The sequence below is a fragment of the Leuresthes tenuis genome, unplaced genomic scaffold (assembly GCF_036924035.1).
Source record: "Leuresthes tenuis unplaced genomic scaffold, fLeuTen1.0.hap1 SCAF_16, whole genome shotgun sequence".
NCBI lineage: Eukaryota > Metazoa > Chordata > Actinopteri > Atheriniformes > Atherinopsidae > Leuresthes > Leuresthes tenuis.
In genome coordinates this window covers 409140-433413 of record NW_027325370.1, presented here as the reverse complement: position 1 = coordinate 433413, position 24274 = coordinate 409140, and the positions used below count along the sequence as shown (strand labels likewise).

Genomic DNA, 24274 nt, shown 5'->3' with positions numbered 1-24274 from the left:
TGACAGATCTCTTCCTGTTTGCTCCCTGCTGACAGATCTCTTCCTGTTTGCTCCCTGCTGACAGATCTCTTCCTGTTTGCTCCCTGCTGACAGATCTCTTCCTGTTTGCTCCCTGCTGACAGATCTCTTCCTGTTTGCTCCCTGCTGACAGATCTCTTCCTGTTTGCTCCCTGCTGACAGATCTCTTCCTGTTTGCTCCCTGCTGACAGATCTCTTCCTGTTTGCTCCCTGCTGACAGATCTCTTCCTGTTTGCTCCCTGCTGACAGATCTCTTCCTGTTTGCTCCCTGCTGACAGATCTCTTCCTGTTTGCTCCCTGCTGACAGATCTCTTCCTGTTTGCTCCCTGCTGACAGATCTCTTCCTGTTTGCTCCCTGCTGACAGATCTCTTCCTGTTTGCTCCCTGCTGGCAGATCTCTTCCTGTTTGCTCCCTGCTGACAGATCTCTTCCTGTTTGCTCCCTGCTGACAGATCTCTTCCTGTTTGCTCCCTGCTGACAGATCTCTTCCTGTTTGCTCCCTGCTGACAGATCTGTTCGTGAACAGCTGAATATTTACAGGACTGCAGTGAGGAAATGTCCAGCTGAGAGCACACCTGCAGGCTGTCAGCTGCTGCACAGGTGAAAAGATGCTGCAAGGCCTCCACCAGCCAATCAGCAGAGAGTTCATTCACAGCCAATCAGATCCCGGTGTTACTACAGTCAAAAAAGAAAGTCCTCCTCCAGTTGTGACCAATCAGCTTGCGGCAGCATCAGAGGTCCTCGTCCATGCTGAAGCTGCTCCTCCGGCTGCTGGTCTTCGAGGCGCCGCAGGACAGCAGCGGGTCAGACAGCACCCCCCCTCCGTCCTCCTCCATCAGGAGCCCCCCCAGGCCGTGCAGCTCCATCAGGTCCGGGGAGAAAACAGTGGAGGCCCCCCGGGGCTCGTCCAGCTCCACGAAGCTCAGTGCGTCCAGGCCCAGCGAGGGGGTCACCAGGGAGGAGGAGGGGCGGGGCATCGGGGGTAGGAGCAGGGACCGGGGGTCCAGAGAGGGGGAGGAAGAAGTGGGGGGAGGGGGGGAGGAGGAGGAGACGCCATTAAGGCGAGCCTGGAGCTCCAACTCCTGCGACAGAAACACAAAAATTATTCACCACAACAAATAAATCAGACATATAAGCCCCGCCCCTCGCCTGTATGAGGCCCCGCCCCCATCTGTATGAGGCCCCGGCCCTCGCCTGTGTGAGGCCCCGCCCTCCGTCTGTGTGAGGCCCCGCCCCCGCCTATATGAAGCCCCACCCCCAGCTGTGTGAGACCCCACCTGTCTGAAGCCTCGACCCTCGCCCGTGTGAGGCCCCGCCCCCACCCGTGAGGCCCCGCCCATCTCCTGGTCGAAGCCCCGCCCCCAGCTGTGAGGCCCCGCCCCTCCCATGTGAGCCCCCTCCCCCATTTGTATGAGGCCCCGCCCCTCTCCTGTATGAGGCCCCGCCCCCACCCACGAGGCCCCGCCCCCGCCTGTATGAGGCCCCGCCCTCCGCCTGTATGAGGCCCCGGCCCCACCCGCGAGGCCCCGCCCCCGCCTGTATGAAGCCCCGCCCCCACCTGTATGCGCAGCAGCAGCGAGTGGTTGGTGCTCTCCAGCCTCCTCTGCCTCTCCTCCATCTCTCGCGCCTTCTGCTGGTCCTTCTGCAGTTTGCGGATGTAATCCACCGACGCCTTCAGGATGGTTCCTTTGTTCCACCTGGACTCTCTGAGCGACCAATCACAGGTTAGCACACACCCAGGCGTTCACAGGTGGAGTCAGTGTGAGGTGCGGCTTACTCACAGGTCGGAGGACTTGGGGATCAGCGCTCCGAGCTCTTTGATGCGGTCGTTGATGTTGAAGCGCCGCCTCCTCTCGACTGAAAAACAACCATCAGGCTTTTACCGGACCTGACGTGACCCTGAACCACCTGAAACTGATCAGCTGATTGATCGCGCTACTCACTGAGGTTGTGGTTGTCCTTCTTCTGCCGTTCTTTCATCAGAGCTTTTGTCTCCCCAACTACAAGAAGAAGAAGAAGAAGAAGAAAAATGCTGATTTCCACGGCTCCAGAAACAGAAAGCAAACAAACCGGGCCAGTTTCAGTTCTGGGTCAGAGCCGGTTCCTTATCTGGAACCAGTTTCAGCGACCACTGGTTCCGGTTCAGCACCTCCTGCTGCAGGGTGACACTGGGGGGGGGCGAACCTCTGACATCACAGTCTGGGGGAGGAGTCATGATGACCTCCACGTTTAAAACCCAGAAGCTATGAGCTGAAGACACCATGACCCGGTTCTGAGAGGGTTCTGCCAGTGAACCAGAACCTGGGTCTAGGAAACACAGAAGGGTTTCAGGGTTTCGCACACAGCAGAACACCGGTTCCTGCTGCCTGAACAGGAAGTGAAAATGATGATGTGGGAAAATAAGACGAGCGTTCAGAGGAAGTCGTGATGCTGACTCATCAAACCCAAGAACAGCCTTTCAGCAGGAAAACAGAAACATGGGGAGGGGAGGGGCTTAGCTGGCAGCGCTCTGACATCACAGTGCTGTGAGCCAATCAGCCCTCAGGAGATGGGAACCTTCCCCGGTCAGCTGGTGGGAGTAAATGCTGTAACCAGCATGTCTGATTCTGACCTTTTAAACACAGCAAAGCTGTGGCAGAAGCTAACAGAACAAACTCCCACAGAGAGGCTGCAGCTGTACTGACGAGCTGCTAATTACTGCTCTGAAACATCCCATAATAAGCCTGAAACATCCCATAATAATCCTAAACATCCCATAATAATCCTAAACATCCCATAATAATCCTGAAACATCCCATAATAATCCCGAAACATCCCATAATAATCCTAAACATCCCATAATAATCCTGAAACATCCCATAATAATCCTGAAACATCCCATAATAAGCCTGAAACATCCCATAATAATCCTGAAACATCCCATAATAATCCTAAACATCCCATAATAATCCTGAAACATCCCATAATAATCCTGAAACATCCCATAATAATCCTGAAACATCCCATAATAATCCTGAAACATCCCATAATAATCCTAAACATCCCATAATAATCCTAAACATCCCATAATAATCCTGAAACATCCCATAATAAGCCTGAAACATCCCATAATAATCCTAAACATCCCATAATAATCCTGAAACATCCCATAATAAGCCTGAAACATCCCATAATAATCCTGAAACATCCCATAATAAGCCTGAAACATCCCATAATAATCCTGAAACATCCCATAATAAGCCTGAAACATCCCATAATAATCCTGAAACATCCCATAATAAGCCTGAAACATCCCATAATAATCCTGAAACATCCCATAATAAGCCTGAAACATCCCATAATAAGCCTGAAACATCCCATAATAAGCCTGAAACATCCCATAATAATCCTGAAACATCCCATAATAAGCCCGAAACATCCCATAATAAGCCCGAAACATCCCATAATAATCCTGAAACATCCCATAATAAGCCTGAAACATCCCATAATAAGCCTGAAACATCCCATAATAAGCCCGAAACATCCCATAATAATCCTGAAACATCCCATAATAAGCCCGAAACATCCCATAATAATCCTGAAACATCCCATAATAAGCCTGAAACATCCCATAATAATCCTAAACATCCCATAATAATCCTGAAACATCCCATAATAATCCTGAAACATCCCATAATAATCCTGAAACATCCCATAATAAGCCTGAAACATCCCATAATAAGCCCGAAACATCCCATAATAATCCTAAACATCCCATAATAAGCCTGAAACATCCCATAATAATCCTAAACATCCCATAATAAGCCTGAAACATCCCATAATAATCCTAAACATCCCATAATAAGCCTGAAACATCCCATAATAATCCTGAAACATCCCATAATAATCCTGAAACATCCCATAATAATCCTAAACATCCCATAATAAGCCTGAAACATCCCATAATAATCCTAAACATCCCATAATAAGCCTGAAACATCCCATAATAATCCTGAAACATCCCATAATAAGCCTGAAACATCCCATAATAATCCTGAAACATCCCATAATAAGCCTGAAACATCCCATAATAAGCCCGAAACATCCCATAATAATCCTGAAACATCCCATAATAAGCCTGAAACATCCCATAATAAGCCCGAAACATCCCATAATAATCCTGAAACATCCCATAATAAGCCTGAAACATCCCATAATAATCCTGAAACATCCCATAATAAGCCTGAAACATCCCATAATAATCTGAAACATCCCATAATAATCCTGAAACATCCCATAATAATCCTAAACATCCCATAATAAGCCTGAAACATCCCATAATAAGCCTGAAACATCCCATAATAATCCTGAAACATCCCATAATAATCCTGAAACATCCCATAATAAGCCTGAAACATCCCATAATAATCCTAAACATCCCATAATAATCCTGAAACATCCCATAATAAGCCTGAAACATCCCATAATAATCCTGAAACATCCCATAATAAGCCTGAAACATCCCATAATAATCCTAAACATCCCATAATAATCCTGAAACATCCCATAATAATCCTGAAACATCCCATAATAATCCTGAAACATCCCATAATAATCCTGAAACATCCCATAATAATCCTAAACATCCCATAATAATCCTGAAACATCCCATAATAAGCCTGAAACATCCCATAATAATCCTGAAACATCCCATAATAAGCCTGAAACATCCCATAATAATCCTAAACATCCCATAATAAGCCTGAAACATCCCATAATAAGCCTGAAACATCCCATAATAAGCCCGAAACATCCCATAATAATCCTGAAACATCCCATAATAAGCCTGAAACATCCCATAATAATCCTGAAACATCCCATAATAATCCTGAAACATCCCATAATAATCCTGAAACATCCCATAATAATCCTGAAACATCCCATAATAAGCCTGAAACATCCCATAATAAGCCCGAAACATCCCATAATAATCCTGAAACATCCCATAATAATCCTGAAACATCCCATAATAATCCTGAAACATCCCATAATAAGCCTGAAACATCCCATAATAAGCCCGAAACATCCCATAATAAGCCTGAAACATCCCATAATAAGCCTGAAACATCCCATAATAAGCCCGAAACATCCCATAATAATCCTGAAACATCCCATAATAAGCCTGAAACATCCCATAATAATCCTAAACATCCCATAATAAGCCTGAAACATCCCATAATAATCCTGAAACATCCCATAATAATCCTGAAACATCCCATAATAATCCTGAAACATCCCATAATAATCCTGAAACATCCCATAATAAGCCTGAAACATCCCATAATAATCCTGAAACATCCCATAATAATCCTGAAACATCCCATAATAATCCTAAACATCCCATAATAAGCCTGAAACATCCCATAATAATCCTAAACATCCCATAATAAGCCTGAAACATCCCATAATAATCCTGAAACATCCCATAATAATCCTGAAACATCCCATAATAATCCTGAAACATCCCATAATAATCCTAAACATCCCATAATAAGCCTGAAACATCCCATAATAATCCTGAAACATCCCATAATAATCCTGAAACATCCCATAATAATCCTGAAACATCCCATAATAATCCTGAAACATCCCATAATAATCCTGAAACATCCCATAATAATCTGAAACATCCCATAATAAGCCTGAAACATCCCATAATAATCCTAAACATCCCATAATAATCCTGAAACATCCCATAATAATCCTAAACATCCCATAATAATCCTGAAACATCCCATAATAAGCCTGAAACATCTCATAATAAGCCTGAAACATCCCATAATAATCTGAAACATCCCATAATAAGCCTGAAACATCCCATAATAATCCTAAACATCCCATAATAATCCTAAACATCCCATAATAATCCTAAACATCCCATAATAATCCTAAACATCCCATAATAATCCTAAACATCCCATAATAAGCCTGAAACATCCCATAATAAGCCTGAAACATCCCATAATAAGCCTGAAACATCCCATAATAATCTGAAACATCCCATAATAAGCCTGAAACATCCCATAATAATCCTAAACATCCCATAATAATCCTAAACATCCCATAATAATCCTAAACATCCCATAATAAGCCTGAAACATCCCATAATAAGCCTGAAACATCCCATAGTTCTGCTGCTATAGGCCCAGCCTGCTGGGGGAGCTCCCATGATGCACCTCTCCTCCCTCTGCTCTCTTTTCCCCCCTGTTTAAGTTTCTGTCCAATCTGTTGGTTTCCTTAGCTAAGATATTATTTTTGAATTGGTTCTATATGAATTAATTGGATTATGATTACAATTAATTGAACTCCAATTGGCTTGAATCGGACTTTATTATTTAAGTACCTTGAGATGAGATTTGTTGTAATTTCGGGCTATATAAATAAAACTGAACTGAACTGAATTGAATTGAACTGAATTGAAATGAACTGAATTGAACTGAATTGAACTGAATTGAACTGAACTGAAATGAACTGAATTGAACTGAATTGAAATGAACTGAAATGAACTGAATTGAACTGAATTGAACTGAATTTAACTGAATTGAATTGAACTGAATTGAACTGAATTGAACTGAATTGAAATGAACTGAATTGAACTGAATTGAACTGAATTGAATTGAACTGAATTTAACTGAATTTAACTGAATTGAAATGAATTGAAATTAACTGAATTGAACTGAATTGAACTGAACTGAATTGAACTGAATTGAACTGAAAGTTTCTCATTAGCAGATCATCGCTGAGGCGGCGCCGCTTCAAATGCTCAGTGCCTGATGATGACTTCACAGAAGGACACGTGTGATTGGCTGAGGACTCAGGGTCATGTGACCAACAGCACCGTGTGTCGTTTACCGCTCAGCTCCCTCTTGACGGCGTGAAGCTCTGCGGGGCAGCTGTTGCTGACGGTAATGGTGGGCGTGGCCATCCCTCTGCTGCCGCCGTACACGTCCAGCATGTTCCCCGACACCGGCAGCTGCAACGGACCAATCAGACGACAGAATGACACAGAGTTAGAATCACATCTGCTCTCTGAACCATCGGCTTTGAGCTGCCTGATCAGCTGACTGCAGCTCCAACGCTCTCACACATGAGCCGGGCCTCACCGGGCCTCACCGGGCCCACCGGGCCCGTGGATGAAGTGGTCCCAGAAGAGTGCCTGTGTAGAAATCCCTCCGTTAGCTCTCCTATAGCTGCAAGTAGCCACATAACAGCAGCTATGAGCTAACAGAGCTATGAGCTAACAGCAGCTATGAGCTAACAGCAGCTATGAGCTAACAGAGCTATGAGCTAACAGCAGCTATGAGCTAACAGAGCTATGAGCTAACAGAGCTATGAGCTAACAGAGCTATGAGCTAACAGAGCTATTAGCTAACAGAGCTATGAGCTAACAGAGCTATGAGCTAACAGCAGCTATGAGCTAACAGAGCTATGAGCTAACAGAGCTATGAGCTAACAGAGCTATGAGCTAACAGCAGCTATGAGCTAACAGAGCTATGAGCTAACAGAGCTATGAGCTAACAGCAGCTATGAGCTAACAGCGGCTATGAGCTAACAGCAGCTATAGCACACGTTCATTCATTCATTCTTCTTAAAGTGTTGGTGAAATAAAGACAGATAATGCCTTATTTAGAGGCTGCATCCTCTAAGCCCCGTTCACTCCGTTATATGGATCTCCAGTTATCTAAATATCTTCTGAAGGACGCCGACTTTCACCAAACTGTTCTCAGTGAGCAGATGAACGTATTTCATGCCAGAAATAAGGTTTAAAAACACCGGAGTTCCCCTTTAAAGGGGAGCCAGATGTTTTCAGATGTTTCTCCCACATCTTCAGTCCAAAGTTTGGTTCTGATCCTGGATGGAGGACTCCAGCTCAGAGTCCCGTGGTTCTGATCGGGCTGCAGATCTCTGACAGATGAATGGACCTGACCATGCAAGGCTCTAAATGGAAGAACTCTGAACTGGATTCTGAACCTGACCCGGAGCTCATGGAAATAAAGCAGAACTGGTGGAATATGAGAGGATGTGGAAGGTTCTGTCAGCTGCATTCTGGACCACCTGTAAGTGGTTCAGAGAAGTTCTGCTCAGACAGTAAAAAGGGATCCAATAATCAGGACGGGGTGAGGTAATCAATCACTTCCATCTCTGCTGGGATCCAACCAGCTGATTCAGAACATTTCTTGGATCCAGTATTCTCACAGAACTTCTTGGTGAGCTCAGATCTGTTCACTCCATTTACTGTGAGCTGTGTCAGAGGTGCGCTCCACCTGGCGTGCGCTCCACCTGGCGTGCGCTCCACCTGGCGTGCGCTCCACCTGGCGTGCGCTCCACCTGGCGTGCGCTCCACCTGGCGTGCAGAGGTTTAGCTGGAGCTAGCTGCTGGAATAGCATCAGGCTTAGGTGAAGCTAGCTGCTGGAATAGCATCAGGTTTAGCTGGAGCTAGCTGCTGGAATAGCATCAGGTTTAGCTGGAGCTAGCTGCTGGAACAGCATCAGGTTTAGCTGGAGCTAGCTGCTTGAACAGGATCAGCCTTAGGTGAAGCTAGCTGCTGGAACAGCATCAGGTTTAGCTGGAGCTAGCTGCTGGAATAGCATCAGGTTTAGCTGGAGCTAGCTGCTGGAACAGCATCAGGTTTAGCTGGAGCTAGCTGCTGGAAAAGCATCAGGTTTAGCTGGAGCTAGCTGCTGGAACAGCATCAGCTAAAGCTAAAGCTGGGTACTGATTTCCCCTCAATGTGCATAAAAAGTGTACATTTGGATGGTTTGTTGGTACTTGAATCTGTTTTTACTTTAGTTTATGACCAAGAAGCTAAAGTTTGTTAGCTGATCAGCTTCAACTGTAAATGAAACTGCTTGTTTGATTTACAGCTGCATTCTGAGGAAATCACAGCTGCAGACTCAGCAGTTTAAAGAGGAACTTCTCCATTTCCAGGCTTTTTCTTTCTCTCAGTGTGTTTTTTCTTTCTCTCAGTGTGTTTTGTGACTGCAGAAAAACTACCATCTCCCACAGAAAACAATGCCCCTGAATGCTTGATTTGTCTTTTTCTTCTTCTTCACTGAATGATATAAACACCAAACACCTTGAAACACACAGCGACTCGTAGCATCCCGCAGACCTCCATCAGTTCTCCTCCATGGGAGCAAACAGGGCACCGAGGGGGTGTGGCTTATAGAGACTTATAAGTGCTAAATCAGATTGTTTCATCCAATCTGACAGGAGGTACTTTCATTAGATCATTTAACTGCTACACAGCAGCTGAGTTACACTAAAACTGACATGTTGCAGAAAATTAAATGTCGTCTTCAGCTCTGCGGCTGACCAACAAACCCACAGACGGCCCAGAACCCGGCGGAGGTCTCACGGCCCTCATGGACCCCCACCGGCTGGGGATCAGATCCAGTCCCTGATGCTGCCCACAGAGAGACGTCTGGGTCTGCAGCAGCTGCTTAAACTCAGTCCCTCTGGACCTCTGAGTTCCTCTCAGGAACCTGGTCTGGTTCTGGTTCTGCCGTCCCTACAAACAGGGCCGTCTGAGTCCAGACTGCTGGTGGTTCCATGATGGTGGAACCAGCCCCCGGATGCTGTCAGAGCAGGATCCAGAACGCCTCTAACTCCCACTGACTCTGGACTTTTTAACCGGTTCTGACTCAGTTGTTGACACTGACAGACATCGGAGTTAAATAACTGGATGTAAAGATCCACCGAACTGAGAGAAACAGCTGATTGATGCATCTATCAGCCGCTCAGCTCATACTGATCATACTGCCACCGTGTTCCGACCCAACAAACTCTGCGGCTGCAGCTCAAACAGCACATAAAATGCAGCGTTTACCTCAGATTTAATCCTCCTCTTCTCATGGTCTGGCAGTAACACCAAAATCCTCATCTTTTCTGATTTCACACACTCACACAGCGCCTGAGCTGCTTCTCTTCCGCTTTCTGCCCGACGACTGTTGAAAAAATGGGGAAACGTCTCTTTAAGAAAGAGAAAAAACTCCCAGAGCTTCATATCTCCCTGACACACACACACACACACACACACACACACACACACACACACACACACACACACACACACACACACACACACACACACACACACACACACACACACACACACAGGTTGAGGCTCCGCCCACAGAAAGGAGGAAGTCTGGAAAACATGAAGTGATACTGTGACAGCGTTTCTCTGGATTCAGTCTCACAGCTGCAGCTGAACTCTGATCAGACTTATTGAACCGGACAGATCCACAGCTTCCTACGTTCTGAACTCTTCCCTGTGGTGCGGTACCTACAGAGCCACCCGATGGGGGCGGTGTGGTACCTACAGAGCCACCCGATGGGGGCGGTGTGGTACCTACAGAACCACCCGATGGGGGCGGTGCGGTACCTACAGAACCACCCGATGGGGGCGGTGCGGTACCTACAGAGCCACCCGATGGGGGCGGTGAGGTACCTACAGAACCACCCGATGGGGGTGGTGCGGTACCTACAGAGCCACCCGATGGGGGCGGTGTGGTACCTACAGAACCACCCGATGGGGGTGGTGCGGTACCTACAGAGCCACTCGATGGGGGCGGTGCGGTACCTACAGAACCACCCGATGGGGGCGGTGAGGTACCTACAGAACCACCCGATGGGGGCGGTGCGGTACCTACAGAACCACCCGATGGGGGTGGTGCGGTACCTACAGAGCCACTCGATGGGGGCGGTGCGGTACCTACAGAACCACCCGATGGGGGCGGTGAGGTACCTACAGAACCACCCGATGGGGGCGGTGCGGTACCTACAGAACCACCCGATGGGGGCGGTGAGGTACCTACAGAACCACCCGATGGGGGCGGTGCGGTACCTACAGAACCACCCGATGGGGGTGGTGCGGTACCTACAGAGCCACCCGATGGGGGCGGTGTGGTACCTACAGAACCACCCGATGGGGGCGGTGAGGTACCTACAGAACCACCCGATGGGGGCGGTGAGGTACCTACAGAACCACCCGATGGGGGTGGTGCGGTACCTACAGAGCCACCCGATGGGGGCGGTGTGGTACCTACAGAACCACCCGATGGGGGCGGTGCGGTACCTACAGAACCACCCGATGGGGGCGGTGAGGTACCTACAGAACCACCCGATGGGGGTGGTGCGGTACCTACAGAGCCACCCGATGGGGGCGGTGTGGTACCTACAGAACCACCCGATGGGGGTGGTGCGGTACCTACAGAGCCACTCGATGGGGGCGGTGCGGTACCTACAGAACCACCCGATGGGGGCGGTGAGGTACCTACAGAACCACCCGATGGGGGCGGTGAGGTACCTACAGAACCACCCGATGGGGGTGGTGCGGTACCTACAGAGCCACTCGATGGGGGCGGTGCGGTACCTACAGAACCACCCGATGGGGGCGGTGAGGTACCTACAGAACCACCCGATGGGGGCGGTGCGGTACCTACAGAACCACCCGATGGGGGCGGTGAGGTACCTACAGAACCACCCGATGGGGGCGGTGCGGTACCTACAGAACCACCCGATGGGGGCGGTGAGGTACCTACAGAACCACCCGATGGGGGCGGTGCGGTACCTACAGAGCCACCCGATGGGGGCGGTGAGGTACCTACAGAACCACCCGATGGGGGCGGTGCGGTACCTACAGAACCACCCGATGGGGGCGGTGTTGTACCTACAGAACCACCCGATGCGGGCGGTGTTGTACCTACAGAACCACCCGATGGGGGCGGTGTAGTACCTACAGAACCACCCGATGGGGGCGGTGCGGTACCTACAGAGCCACCCGATGGGGGCGGTGAGGTACCTACAGAACCACTCGATGGGGGCGGTGCGGTACCTACAGAACCACCCGATGGGGGCGGTGTTGTACCTACAGAACCACCCGATGCGGGCGGTGTTGTACCTACAGAACCACCCGATGGGGGCGGTGAGGTACCTACAGAACCACCCGATGGGGGCGGTGTTGTACCTACAGAACCACCCGATGGGGGCGGTGAGGTACCTACAGAACCACTCGATGGGGGCGGTGCGGTACCTACAGAACCACCCGATGGGGGCGGTGTTGTACCTACAGAACCACCCGATGGGGGCGGTGAGGTACCTACAGAACCACCCGATGGGGGCGGTGTTGTACCTACAGAGCCTCCCGATGGGGGCGGTGCTGTACCTACAGAACCACCCGATGGGGGCGGTGCGGTACCTACAGAGCCACCCGATGGGGGCGGTGCTGTACCTACAGAACCACTCGATGGGGGCGGTGCGGTACCTACAGAACCACCCGATGCGGGCGGTGTTGTACCTACAGAACCACCCGATGGGGGCGGTGTAGTACCTACAGAACCACCCGATGGGGGCGGTGAGGTACCTACAGAGCCACCCGATGGGGGCGGTGAGGTACCTACAGAACCACCTGATGGGGGCGGTGAGGTACCTACAGAACCACCTGATGGGGGCGGTGCGGTACCTACAGAACCACCTGATGGGGGCGGTGCTGTACCTACAGAACCACTCGATGGGGGCGGTGCGGTACCTACAGAGCCACCCGATGGGGGCGGTGTGGTGCCTACGGTTGTATCTACGGTTTTTATCTACCTATTCATTGAGCCTTCTTACAGCACTGCGGTGCCCATCACCTAGCAGCGTTGCTATGCTAATCTTTCCGAACACAGCTAGCTTTACACAGTTTTCCATGTGACCTTTGGATCCATCATGCTTCTTGATCCGGTCAGAGAGGCGCTTTACGTCAGTTAGTCCAGTCTTTGTCCAAGTCGAATCACATCTGTAACTTCTGAAGAGGATACAGGGGAAACAGGAAAGTGCATTAGCTGCTCCACAACCTGCCAGCCACGTCCTACGGCTGAACCAGCTCCGATAAAATCTCCGTCTGTAACATTCATCTTTCACCGTGATGTTAGGTCAAAGCTCCTTAATGAGAAATGTTTCCTCCTTCGTCCATCTCGCAAAAGGCTACATTACTAATGATTTCACCGAATTCAGTGGAAGTTGCTGTTGAACTCTGGTTGTCATCGCCATCATCTCTCTTTGTCATTGAACGTATATTTCCCCCCCGTAGCGTAGCTCAGAGTCTGGGAGTCGCACTACAAAAAAAACTACCGCTGGCTCCTCATGTAGCTTCAGCAATCCTAAAGCTTCACGCATTTTACCATTTTACATAGCAGTCAGGGCTAAATCTCCAGCGCCCCACAGGCGTTAAATTTGGCGACGCTGATAGGCCAATTATTCATGATTTCCCCCTGGAAACCGTAACCGGATTGGCTGTTTAGCTGCAGGTCTGGGGCACTTTGCCGATGGCCCCATGAGAGAATGATACACTGTCTGTCAGTGGAGTGTCAGTTGGTGGAAAAGATGTTTAAATGATTTAAATTGCATGTAGGCACACACTAAGTAAAACTGACACGGACAACAGCTGGTGGGGCTGAGCCCCAGCGCCCCCTATGGGCCAGCTGACACTGGTACAACTATCACCATCATGCATGGACAGCAACTGGCTGCAGCACTCAGTGTGCTGAGAGTAAACTAACTCAAACTAAGTGTGTGTGCGTGTATCAGTGCGTGTTACCGTGTTGGCGAGCTGCAGTCCAGAATCAATCAGCGTCAGAAATTCATCATTCAGGCTCGACTCCAGGCTGATGATGTCATCAATGACAGCCTCTTCCACCTGAATGAGAAGTCACAGATCAGCTGGTTAGTAATGTGTGTGACCAAGTCAGACCTCTGAAGTTTCTGATTAAACTGCAGTTCAGACTGGAACTGACTCAGATCCTCTGGAAGCACTGACGCAGCAGACTGACTCCAACAGGAAGAACTCTGCTGCCTGAAAACTGCTGATCTCCCTTTAAAAGATACTCCAGCTCTGGTTTACATTGTTTCAATGCTCTGAATGACTCATTCTGACAAGGAGTCCTGTTGATGCCGTGTTTACGTTTATTACTTCATCCTTTTGTGTGTTTACGTTTCGCGCTTCATCTGTTTGTTTATGTTTATTACTTCCTGTTTGCGTGTTTATGTTTATTACTTCCTGTTTGCGTGTTTACGTTTATTACTTCCTGTTTGCGTGTTTACGTTTATTACTTCATCCTTTTGTGTGTTTACGTTTCGCGCTTCATCTGTTTGTTTATGTTTATTACTTCTTGTTTGTGTGTTTATGTTTATCACTTCCTGTTTGCGTGTTTATGTTTATTACTTCCTGTTTGCGTGTTTACGTTTATTACTTCATCCTTTTGTGTGTTTACGTTTCGCGCTTCATCTGTTTGTTTATGTTTATTACTTCTTGTTTGTGTGTTTATGTTTATCACTTCCCGTTTGCGTGTTTATGTTTATTACTTCCTGTTTGCGTGTTTACGTTTATTACTTCATCCTTTTGTGTGTTTACGTTTCGCGCTTCATCTGTTTGTTTATGTTTATTACTTCTTGTTTGTGTGTTTATGTTTATCACTTCCTGTTTGCGTGTTTATGTTTATTACTTCCTGTTTGCGTGTTTACGTTTATTACTTTCCGTTTGCGTGTTTATGTTTATTACTTCCTGTTTGCGTGTTTACGTTTATTACTTCCTGTTTGTGTGTTTATGTGTATCACTTCCTGTTTGTGTGTTTATGTTTTATCACTTCCCGTTTGCGTGTTTACGTTTATTACTTCCTGTTTGTGTGTTTATGTGTATCACTTCCTGTTTGTGTGTTTATGTTTTATCACTTCCCGTTTGCGTGTTTACGTTTATTACTTCCTGTTTGCGTGTTTATGTTTATTACTTCCTGTTTGTGTGTTTATGTTTATCACTTCCTGTTTGTGTGTTTATGTTTTATCACTTCCTGTTTGTGTGTTTATGTTTTATCACTTCCCGTTTGCGTGTTTACGTTTATTACTTCCTGTTTGCGTGTTTATGTTTATCACTTCCTGTTTGTGTGTTTACGTTTATTACTTCTTGTTTGTGTGTTTACGTTTATTACTTCTTGTTTGGGGCTGCTGTCCATTGGTTGTCCGGGGGTGGAACCAAGCTCAGTGGAGGGGCTTGGCTGTACAGCTGGATCATGATTGGTTGTCTTGCTGGTGGACAGGTACTGACGGACCTGCTGCCTCTGAGCCTGCTGGATGTGATACCTGGTGGGGTTCTCCAGGTGAGTCTGCACCTGTTGGACACATGGGTAGAACATTTGTTCGTCTGTGTTTTGACGTTTAAACTAAGACAAACTGTTCCCCAGATGTTCTTCTTCTGTTTCTCATGTCTCTGCAGCTGATAACCTGACTGCAGGTTACTCCTTGTACCTTCAGCACCTCCACGGGGACCTGAGCAGGTTTGCAGGAGGACACAGACACACAGATTGGCGAGGAGGAGTCGGTGGAGCGCCGCTGCTGCTGCGCCTCCTTCTGCTCCTCCTCCAGAGCCTGCTGACGCATCAGATCCTGCCGCATCAGAATCCTGCAGAACGAGAGGAGGTTATCCTCAGAGTCTAAGGTGCCCTCTGCAGGACGAGGACAGAATAACAGCAGAAGAAGAAGAGTTGATGTTTACCTGGATGACATGACTGAAGGCAGCGAGGATGAAGATGAGGATGAGGAAGAAGCTGCTGCTGATGAGCTGAGGAGAGAGAGACATGATGAGGTCGTCACATTACATCATCTGAACATGATCAATAACTAGTTTCACTCAGTAGAAACAGGTGGTTGAGGATTACCAGTGATTAGTCTGGACCCAAACCGGTCTGACCTGTGAGGTGAAGGTCACAGAAGTGTTACCTGATGCCGATTGGCTGACTCTTGATCTGGTAGAAGGTGTCACAGTCTGAGGGCAGCAAACTGTCAACCTCGATGTCAGCGACGATTCCCGACTCCACCCTGAGTGACAGAGAGAGAGCATCAGCCAATCAGCAGCCTTGCCAGGATTACATCACTCACAGTGAAGATCTGTTGTTTTCATAAAAATGTCTGAAACAGGATCAACTGTGCAGGCAACACCAGAACCAAGGAGCTGGAGACAGAACCAAGGAGCTGGAGACAGAACCCAAAGAGCTGGAGACAGAACCCAAAGAGCTGGAGACAGAACCCAAAGAGCTGGAGACAGAACCAAGGAGCTGGAGACAGAACCAAGGAGCTGGAGACAGAACCAAGGAGCTGGAGACAGAACCAAGGAGCTGGAGACAGAACCAAAGAGCTGGAGACAGAACCAAGAAGCTGGAGACAGAACCAAGGAGCTGGAGACAGAACCCAAAGAGCTGGAGACGGAACCCAAAGAGCTGGAGACAGAACCCAAAGAGCTGGAGACAGAACCAAGGAGCTGGAGACGGAACCAAAGAGCTGGAGACGGGAACCCAAAGAGCTGGAGACAGAACCAAGGAGCTGGAGACAGAACCAAAGAGCTGGAGACGGAACCAAAGAGCTGGAGACAGAACCCAAAGAGCTGGAGACAGAACCCAAAGAGCTGGAGACAGAACCAAAGAGCTGGAGACAGAACCAAAGAGCTGGAGACAGAACCCAAAGAGCTGGAGACGGAACCAAAGAGCTGGAGACGGAACCAAGGAGCTGGAGACAGAACCCAAAGAGCTGGAGACAGAACCAAAGAGCTGGAGACAGAACCAAGGAGCTGGAGACAGAACCAAAGAGCTGGAGACAGAACCAAAGAGTGGAGACAGAACCAAGGAGCTGGAGACAGAACCAAGGAGCTGGAGACAGAACCAAAGAGCTGGAGACAGAACCAAGGAGCTGGAGACAGAACCAAGGAGCTGGAGACAGAACCAAGGAGCTGGAGACAGAACCCAAAGAGCTGGAGACAGAACCCAAAGAGCTGGAGACAGAACCAAGGAGCTGGAGACGGAACCAAAGAGCTGGAGACAGAACCAAAGAGCTGGAGACGGAACCAAAGAGCTGGAGACAGAACCCAAAGAGCTGGAGACAGAACCAAAGAGCTGGAGACAGAACCAAAGAGCTGGAGACAGAACCCAAAGAGCTGGAGACGGAACCAAAGAGCTGGAGACGGAACCAAGGAGCTGGAGACAGAACCCAAAGAGCTGGAGACAGAACCAAAGAGCTGGAGACAGAACCAAGGAGCTGGAGACAGAACCAAAGAGCTGGAGACAGAACCAAAGAGTGGAGACAGAACCAAGGAGCTGGAGACAGAACCAAGGAGCTGGAGACAGAACCAAAGAGCTGGAGACAGAACCAAGGAGCTGGAGACAGAACCAAGGAGCTGGAGACAGAACCAAGGAGCTGGAGACAGAACCAAAGAGCTGGAGACAGAACCCAAAGAGCTGGAGACAGAACCCAAAGAGCTGGAGACAGAACCAAGGAGCTGGAGACAGAACCCAAAGAGCTGGAGACAGAACCAAGGAGCTGGAGACAGAACCAAGGAGCTGGAGACAGAACCAAAGAGCTGGAAACAGAACCAAAGAGCTGGAGACAGAACCAAAGAGCTGGAGACAGAACCAAGAAGCTGGAGACAGAACCCAAAGAGCTGGAGACAGAACCAAAGAGCTGGAGACAGAACCAAAGAGCTGGAGACAGAACCAAGGAGCTGGAGACAGAACCCAAAGAGCTGGAGACAGAACCAAAGGGCTGGAGACAGAACCAAAGGGCTGGAGACAGAACCAAGGAGCTGGAGACAGAACCCAAAGGGCTGGAGACAGAACCAAAGAGCTGGAGACAGAACCAAGAACCAAAGAGCTGGAGACAGAACCCAAAGAGCTGGAGACAGAACCAAAGGGCTGGAGACAGAACCAAAGAGCTGGAGACAGAACCCAAAGAGCTGGAGACAGAACCCAAAGAGCTGGAGACAGAACCCAAAGAGCTGGAGACAGAACCCAAAGAGCTGGAGACAGAACCCAAAGAGCTGGAGACAGAACCCAAAGAGCTGGAGACAGAACCAAGGAGCTGGAGACAGAACCCAAAGAGCTGGAGACAGAACCAAGGAGCTGGAGACAGAACCAAGGAGCTGGAGACAGAACCAAAGAGCTGGAAACAGAACCAAAGAGCTGGAGACAGAACCAAAGAGCTGGAGACAGAACCAAGAAGCTGGAGACAGAACCCAAAGAGCTGGAGACAGAACCAAAGAGCTGGAGACAGAACCAAAGAGCTGGAGACAGAACCAAGGAGCTGGAGACAGAACCCAAAGAGCTGGAGACAGAACCAAAGGGCTGGAGACAGAACCAAAGGGCTGGAGACAGAACCAAGGAGCTGGAGACAGAACCCAAAGGGCTGGAGACAGAACCAAAGAGCTGGAGACAGAACCAAGAACCAAAGAGCTGGAGACAGAACCCAAAGAGCTGGAGACAGAACCAAAGGGCTGGAGACAGAACCAAAGAGCTGGAGACAGAACCCAAAGAGCTGGAGACAGAACCCAAAGAGCTGGAGACAGAACCCAAAGAGCTGGAGACAGAACCAAGGAGCTGGAGACAGAACCAAGGAGCTGGAGACAGAACCAAGAACCAAGGAGCTGGAGACAGAACCCAAAGAGCTGGAGACAGAACCAAAGAGCTGGAGACAGAACCCAAAGAGCTGGAGACAGAACCAAAGGGCTGGAGACAGAACCCAAAGAGCTGGAGACAGAACCCAAAGAGCTGGAGACAGAACCCAAAGAGCTGGAGACAGAACCAAAGAGCTGGAGACAGAACCAAAGGGCTGGAGACAGAACCCAAAGAGCTGGAGACAGAACCAAAGAGCTGGAGACAGAACCAAAGAGCTGGAGACAGAACCCAAAGAGCTGGAGACAGAACCAAGGAGCTGGAGACAGAACCAAGGAGCATTTTCAACCGTCAGTAAACTACTGACAGAACTAAGGTTTCAGGGAAGTGGGTTCTGGTGCTTCAAATCTGGTTTTGAATCCACTTTTAAAGTTTTGAAGCAGAACCTGAGCCGGGAGTTCAGTCAGTAACTGTCGGTCCTCACACTGCTACAGGACAAACGTGAGTGTGTGAAGGGTTTTTATGCTGAGTCACTTCCTGCTCATCCAGGTCCAAACAGCTGCAGCCTCCTCCTGAGGATCAGAACCCCAGACTGGACCTCCGCTGCTGATTCTGCCTGCAGCTGACACTCAAGTGTGTGCATTAGCTGTTAGCAGTTAGCAGTTAGCAGTTAGCTGTTAGCAGTTAGCTGTTAGCAGTTAGTATTTAGCTGTTTGCAGTTAGCTGTTAGCAGTTAGTATTTAGCATTTAGCTATTAGCAGTTAGCTGTTTGCAGTTAGTATTTAGCTGTTAGCAGTTAGTATTTAGCTGTTAGCAGTTAGTATTTAGCTATTAGCAGTTAGCTGTTAGCAGTTAGTATTTAGCTGTTTGCAGTTAGTATTTAGCTGTAAGCAGTTAGCTGTTAGCAGTTAGTATTTAGCTGTTAGCAGTTAGCTGTTAGTATTTAGCTGTTTGCAGTTAGCAGTTAGCTGTTAGCTGACCCTCACCTGTACTCCTCACAACTTCTGCTGAGCACAGAAACATCTCTGGGATATAAAGTTCAGGCGCCTCATACAACATTTAACCAAAATCCAAACCTAGTTTGGAGATTACAGCTGAATTCATTATTTATTTGACAACATTTCGACTGGAATTTACTAAATGACCAGTGCAGAAATACAGAAAACATCATTTAAACATTATTATTACAACAACTACATTTAAATGAAAATCTGAAGAAAACAACACTTATGGGTTTTATGACTTTAAAGGAGCTTAAAGTAGACCGAGTCTGTTTCTCAAGAAAAAACAGAGGAGGAGGATTAAAGCTGGATGAGTCATTGCAGAGGAAGGCAAAGAGGCTCAGAAGTCAAAGGTCAGATGGCAACAACAACAACAACCTGTCCATCATCATCATCATCATCATCACCTCTGATAGAACTCCAGAACCAAACTCTGTTCTCAAACCCTCAAATTTAAACTGGACATCCATAATTAAACATGACTGTTTGATTTCTCCATGAATAAAGGGAGGACTGTTGGTCCAGTAAAGTAACGGCTGTGGTGAAGAATTAACGAGCCGAACTCAGCAGAAAACAGTACAGATCAGAGCGGTCCGGTTCGTTACACCGAACCTTCAAAGATAAAACCACCGCGGTTAAATTCTCAGATTTCTGAGCGGAGTTTGGCCTGGACGGAGATAACGGTAACTCCTGGAACTTCCGCACTCACCGGACCAGGTTGAGGGTTTCTGCCGAGTCCAGGATGACGAACACGGTCTGCGGCTGCAGAACCGCGGCCTCTGGGTGGTCCAGCTCAGCTCCGTTCGGGTTCTGCTCTCCAGTCCGGACCTGGCTCGAACTGATGGCTGACATTTCTCCAGAGAGTGAAGAGAGAAGCACAGATGAAGGTAAAATCCCAGCAACAACCGCGAGACCAAAGGCAAATCACAGCAGCGGGAGCGCGAGACGCTAACACGAGCCTGCGGGAGGACACATGCACGAGACCGAGGAGAGGAAGATTTCGGGGGTGATGAAGTCTGAAAGTCCTGCCGGAAGCTGCTGAGCGACACCTGAACGGACCGAACCGAGCACAGAACCACAGCGCTCAGATCGGACCGTCACAGAGAGACGGTTACGGATCCCGAGGAGGAAACGCAGAACCAGCAACTTTCTACCTTTTTATTGTTATTCTCTAAAACCTCAGTTAATTCATGACTTTTAGACCAATCAATGAACAGCACGTGCCCCTGGCTTCGCCCACAACTTTCTGTGGTATTTCACACTTTCGCTGATTTTTTTTTACAGATTTGTGTCGAATAATGGGAACAACTGAAACTTCAAAACACTTTAAAAGTAATTTAACTTCATAACATAATTCAGAACATTCTAAAATAATAATATTACAAAGCATTTCAACAGAATAAAAACCAACCAAGACTACATCTTTGTTCTATCTGTTCTACTTCTATGATTTCTGGGGGTGGGATCAATGAGTTGCTCAGCCAATGAGCTGCTTCTTTTCCTGCTCCGAGCCAATGAAAAAGTTCGTTTGTTGGGAGCCAATCAGCTGTCGCGCTGAGCCTCAGCACTCAGAAAGTGGAGCAGATTCCGCCATCTTGTTTGTTTTTGTCTCGAATGTTACGGGAAGTGAGGGGGGGGGGGGGTTTCCCAGGTGACGTCAGCCCCCTCAGCTGATCGGCTGAGCTCAGTGTCCAATCAGAGGGCTGGGGAAGTTTTAATGATGAGACAATCTTACTTCAGCAGGGTGACGTAAATAAGGTTAACAAAAACAGCTCAGAAAGAAAGCACCACAGTCCAGGTGAGACTAAAGGTGCATGAATTCACTGGGACAGCCAATCACAGCAGCCGTGGCTGTCATGTGACTCACTCAGTGAACGTTGATGATCAAACTGCTGATGCAGCTGCATCTTATCAGTCAGCATTCATCAGGTTACAGTGAAAACAGGAAACAAGTGAAACGAGTGTTTCCTTCAGGGGACAAAGGGAAGACGTCTGTTTTTAATCACTGTTGGATGTGAGAAAGTAAAACATGTAAGTTCAGGGTCCAAATGTCCAGTTCAGAGGCCCAGGAAAGAGGATGAACTGTACGGTACCGTGTAACCCTTAGAGCTGAGTCAGGCCACCTGGACTTCTTCTTCTTCTTGGTTCCTGAAGACGTTTCACGTCTCATCTGAAAGGTTCTTCAGTTCTAAACCAGTTCATTAAGATTAAGATTAAAGGGGAACTCCGGTGTTTTTAAACCTTATTTCTGGCATGAAATACGTTCATCTACTCACTGAGAACAGTTTGGTGAAAGTCGGCGTCCTTCTGAAGATATTTAGATAACTGGAGATCCATATAACGGAGTGAACGGGGCTTAGAGGATGCAGCCTCTAAATAAGGCATTATCTGTCTTTATTTCACCAATACTTTAAGAAGAATGAATGAATGAACGTGTGCTATAGCTCTGTTAGCTCATAGCTCTGTTAGCTCATAGCTCTGTTAGCTCATAGCTGCTGTTAGCTCATAGCTCTGTTAGCTCATAGCTCTGTTAGCTCATAGCTCTGTTAGCTCAGAGCTCTGTTAGCTCATAGCTGCTGTTAGCTCATAGCTGCTGTTAGCTCATAGCTCTGTTAGCTCAGAGCTCTGTTAGCTCATAGCTGCTGTTAGCTCATAGCTGCTGTTAGCTCATAGCTCTGTTAGCTCATAGCTCTGTTATGTGTCTACTTGCAGCTAACGGAGGGATTTCTACACAGGCACTCTACTGGGACCACTTCATCCACACGCCCCCCTGCAGCACAGTTTATTCACTCCGTGCTCTGTGACAGTCGGCTAACTTCACACAGAGTTTGCTGCTGATAGTTTTGTGCAACATGGCAGGATATTTATCAGATTTTGACGACGTGAACGACGACTTTGAGTAAGATGGACGTTCTTACCGGAGTGAATAAACTGTGCTGCAGGGGGGCGTGTGGATGAAGTGGTCCCAGTAGAGTGCCTGTGTAGAAATCCCTCCGTTAGCTCTCCTATAGCTGCAAGTAGCCACATAACAGCAGCTATGAGCTAACAGAGCTATGAGCTAACAGAGCTATGAGTTAACAGCAGCTATGAGCTAACAGCAGCTATGAGCTAACAGAGCTATGAGCTAACAGCAGCTATGAGCTAACAGAGCTATGAGCTAACAGCAGCTATGAGCTAACAGCAGCTATGAGCTAACAGAGCTATGAGCTAACAGCAGCCATGAGCTAACAAAGCTATAGCACACGTTCATTCCTTCATTCTTTTTCAACCAGCCTTCTTCATCTGTTTGTTCAGAGTCTCTGATGCTGCACAGCAGGCCACAGATTTATAGAAGAAACATTTCCGTCCTTCTTGTAGTTCCACTCCAGGTAAACTCTCAGGTATCTGCGGTCCTCCACCTCTTCTCTCTCTGATGTCACAGAATAAAAACGTCACCTGACAGACACATTGAGTCATTTAATCTGTTTCCGTGTTTTATTCCATTTATAACATTTCTCAGTTTATTTTCTTACACAGGTGCATGATGGGAAACACACACTGACATCATGGAAGGCAGTGGCCGGCCACTGACCAGAAACCTGCAATCAGTCAGACTCGATAATCAGTAATAACAAGACAGCGAAAGTTCAGTCTGAAGGCAGAGATCCACGATTAACAGACAAACTCTTCTGGAGATCAGAACTGTCTGGTGCTGTTGGGCCAGAACCAGAGTAGTTGGATTAAAACAGGAAACTGAAGACCAAATCTTATCTTCACACACTGCAGGTGAAGAACCAGAACCAGGAGAGAACTGGACACAATCAATTCAACCACCAGAGGTGGACCTACACCTGACTGGCTGGTACCGCTTTTAACCGGTTCAAACTAGAAAGGTTCCACTTCAACTGCATAAAAACAACTAAAACTCCATTTTCATAAACTATATGTAACTGGCTATAACAGGTTATATGTGGTTATAACAGGTTGTAACCGGTTATAATCGACTGAAACTGGTTATAACCAGATATAACTCCTTATATATAAGGTTATAACAGACTATAATTGGTTATTACCTGCTATAACTGGTTATAACCGGTTATAATCGACTGAAACTGGTTATAACTGGTTATAACCGGTTATAATCGACTGAAACTGGTTATAACTGGTTATAACCAGATATAACTCCTTATATATAAGGTTATAACAGGCTATAACTGGTTATAACCGGTCATAATCGACTGATATTGGTTATAACCAGATATAACTCCTTATATATGAGGTTATAACAGGCTATAACCGGCTATAACTGGTTATAACTGGTTATAACTGACTATAATTGGTTATTACCTGCTATAACTGGTTATGACTGATTGTAACAGTTGGTGTGCACTGGAATACTGGTTAGCTAGTTCAACAACTAGCTTAGCTAGTTATCTAGATGAACAACTAGGTAACCATTCAGGACCAGTCATAACCTCTGCAGGCCTTCGCCCAAAATATAACGATAACGATAAAAAACTCGACAACAAACGATGATGTAAGACTGAGTTTCCGACCATTTCCTTCCACCCTCACTGCTTTAAAGATCCCACAGACTCAGCACTAGTTCAGCAGGTAGAACTTAAAGGTCCAGGATGTCTCCGGATGGTTCATCTCTGAGTTCAGGATGTGTCAGACCAGCTTAGCACAAGCACTGGAACCAGAGGGATTCTGCTACTTTAGCTCCACTGTTGTCTCCTGCAGAAACATCGGCCTGCCTCCACCAGCTGACTGGGTGAATAATCAGGGTGTGTCATGTGGTCAGCAGGTGGCGCTGTGACAAACAG

General features: G+C 47.6%; 1 protein-coding gene across 1 annotated transcript; it reads right to left on the bottom strand.

Annotated features, from left to right (window-relative positions):
• Nucleotides 1-421: 421 nt before the first annotated feature.
• On the bottom strand, nt 422-20584 carry tfe3a (transcription factor binding to IGHM enhancer 3a). The gene is made up of 11 exons (XM_072367270.1): nt 20179-20584; nt 15812-15910; nt 15588-15653; nt 15341-15494; nt 15025-15204; nt 13641-13739; nt 6910-7030; nt 1962-2018; nt 1800-1875; nt 1577-1724; nt 422-1100 (listed from the first exon to the last, which is right to left on the bottom strand). Exons 1-11 carry the CDS (start codon nt 20319-20321, stop codon nt 750-752), a joined length of 1494 nt encoding a protein of 497 aa, XP_072223371.1. The 5' UTR covers nt 20322-20584; the 3' UTR covers nt 422-749.
• Between the last annotated feature and the right edge of the window lie 3690 nt (nt 20585-24274).

Coding starts and splice junctions, on each gene's coding strand:
- tfe3a (XM_072367270.1), bottom strand. CDS start 20,321: ATGTCAGCCATCAGTTCGAGCCAGGTCCGGACTGGAGAGCAGAACCCG. Junction 2,019..6,909: donor CGTCAAGAGGGAGCTGAGCG/GTAAACGACACA, acceptor TTCTTCTTGTAG/TTGGGGAGACAAAAGCTCTG. Junction 1,876..1,961: donor GAAGGACAACCACAACCTCA/GTGAGTAGCGCG, acceptor GTTGTTTTTCAG/TCGAGAGGAGGCGGCGCTTC.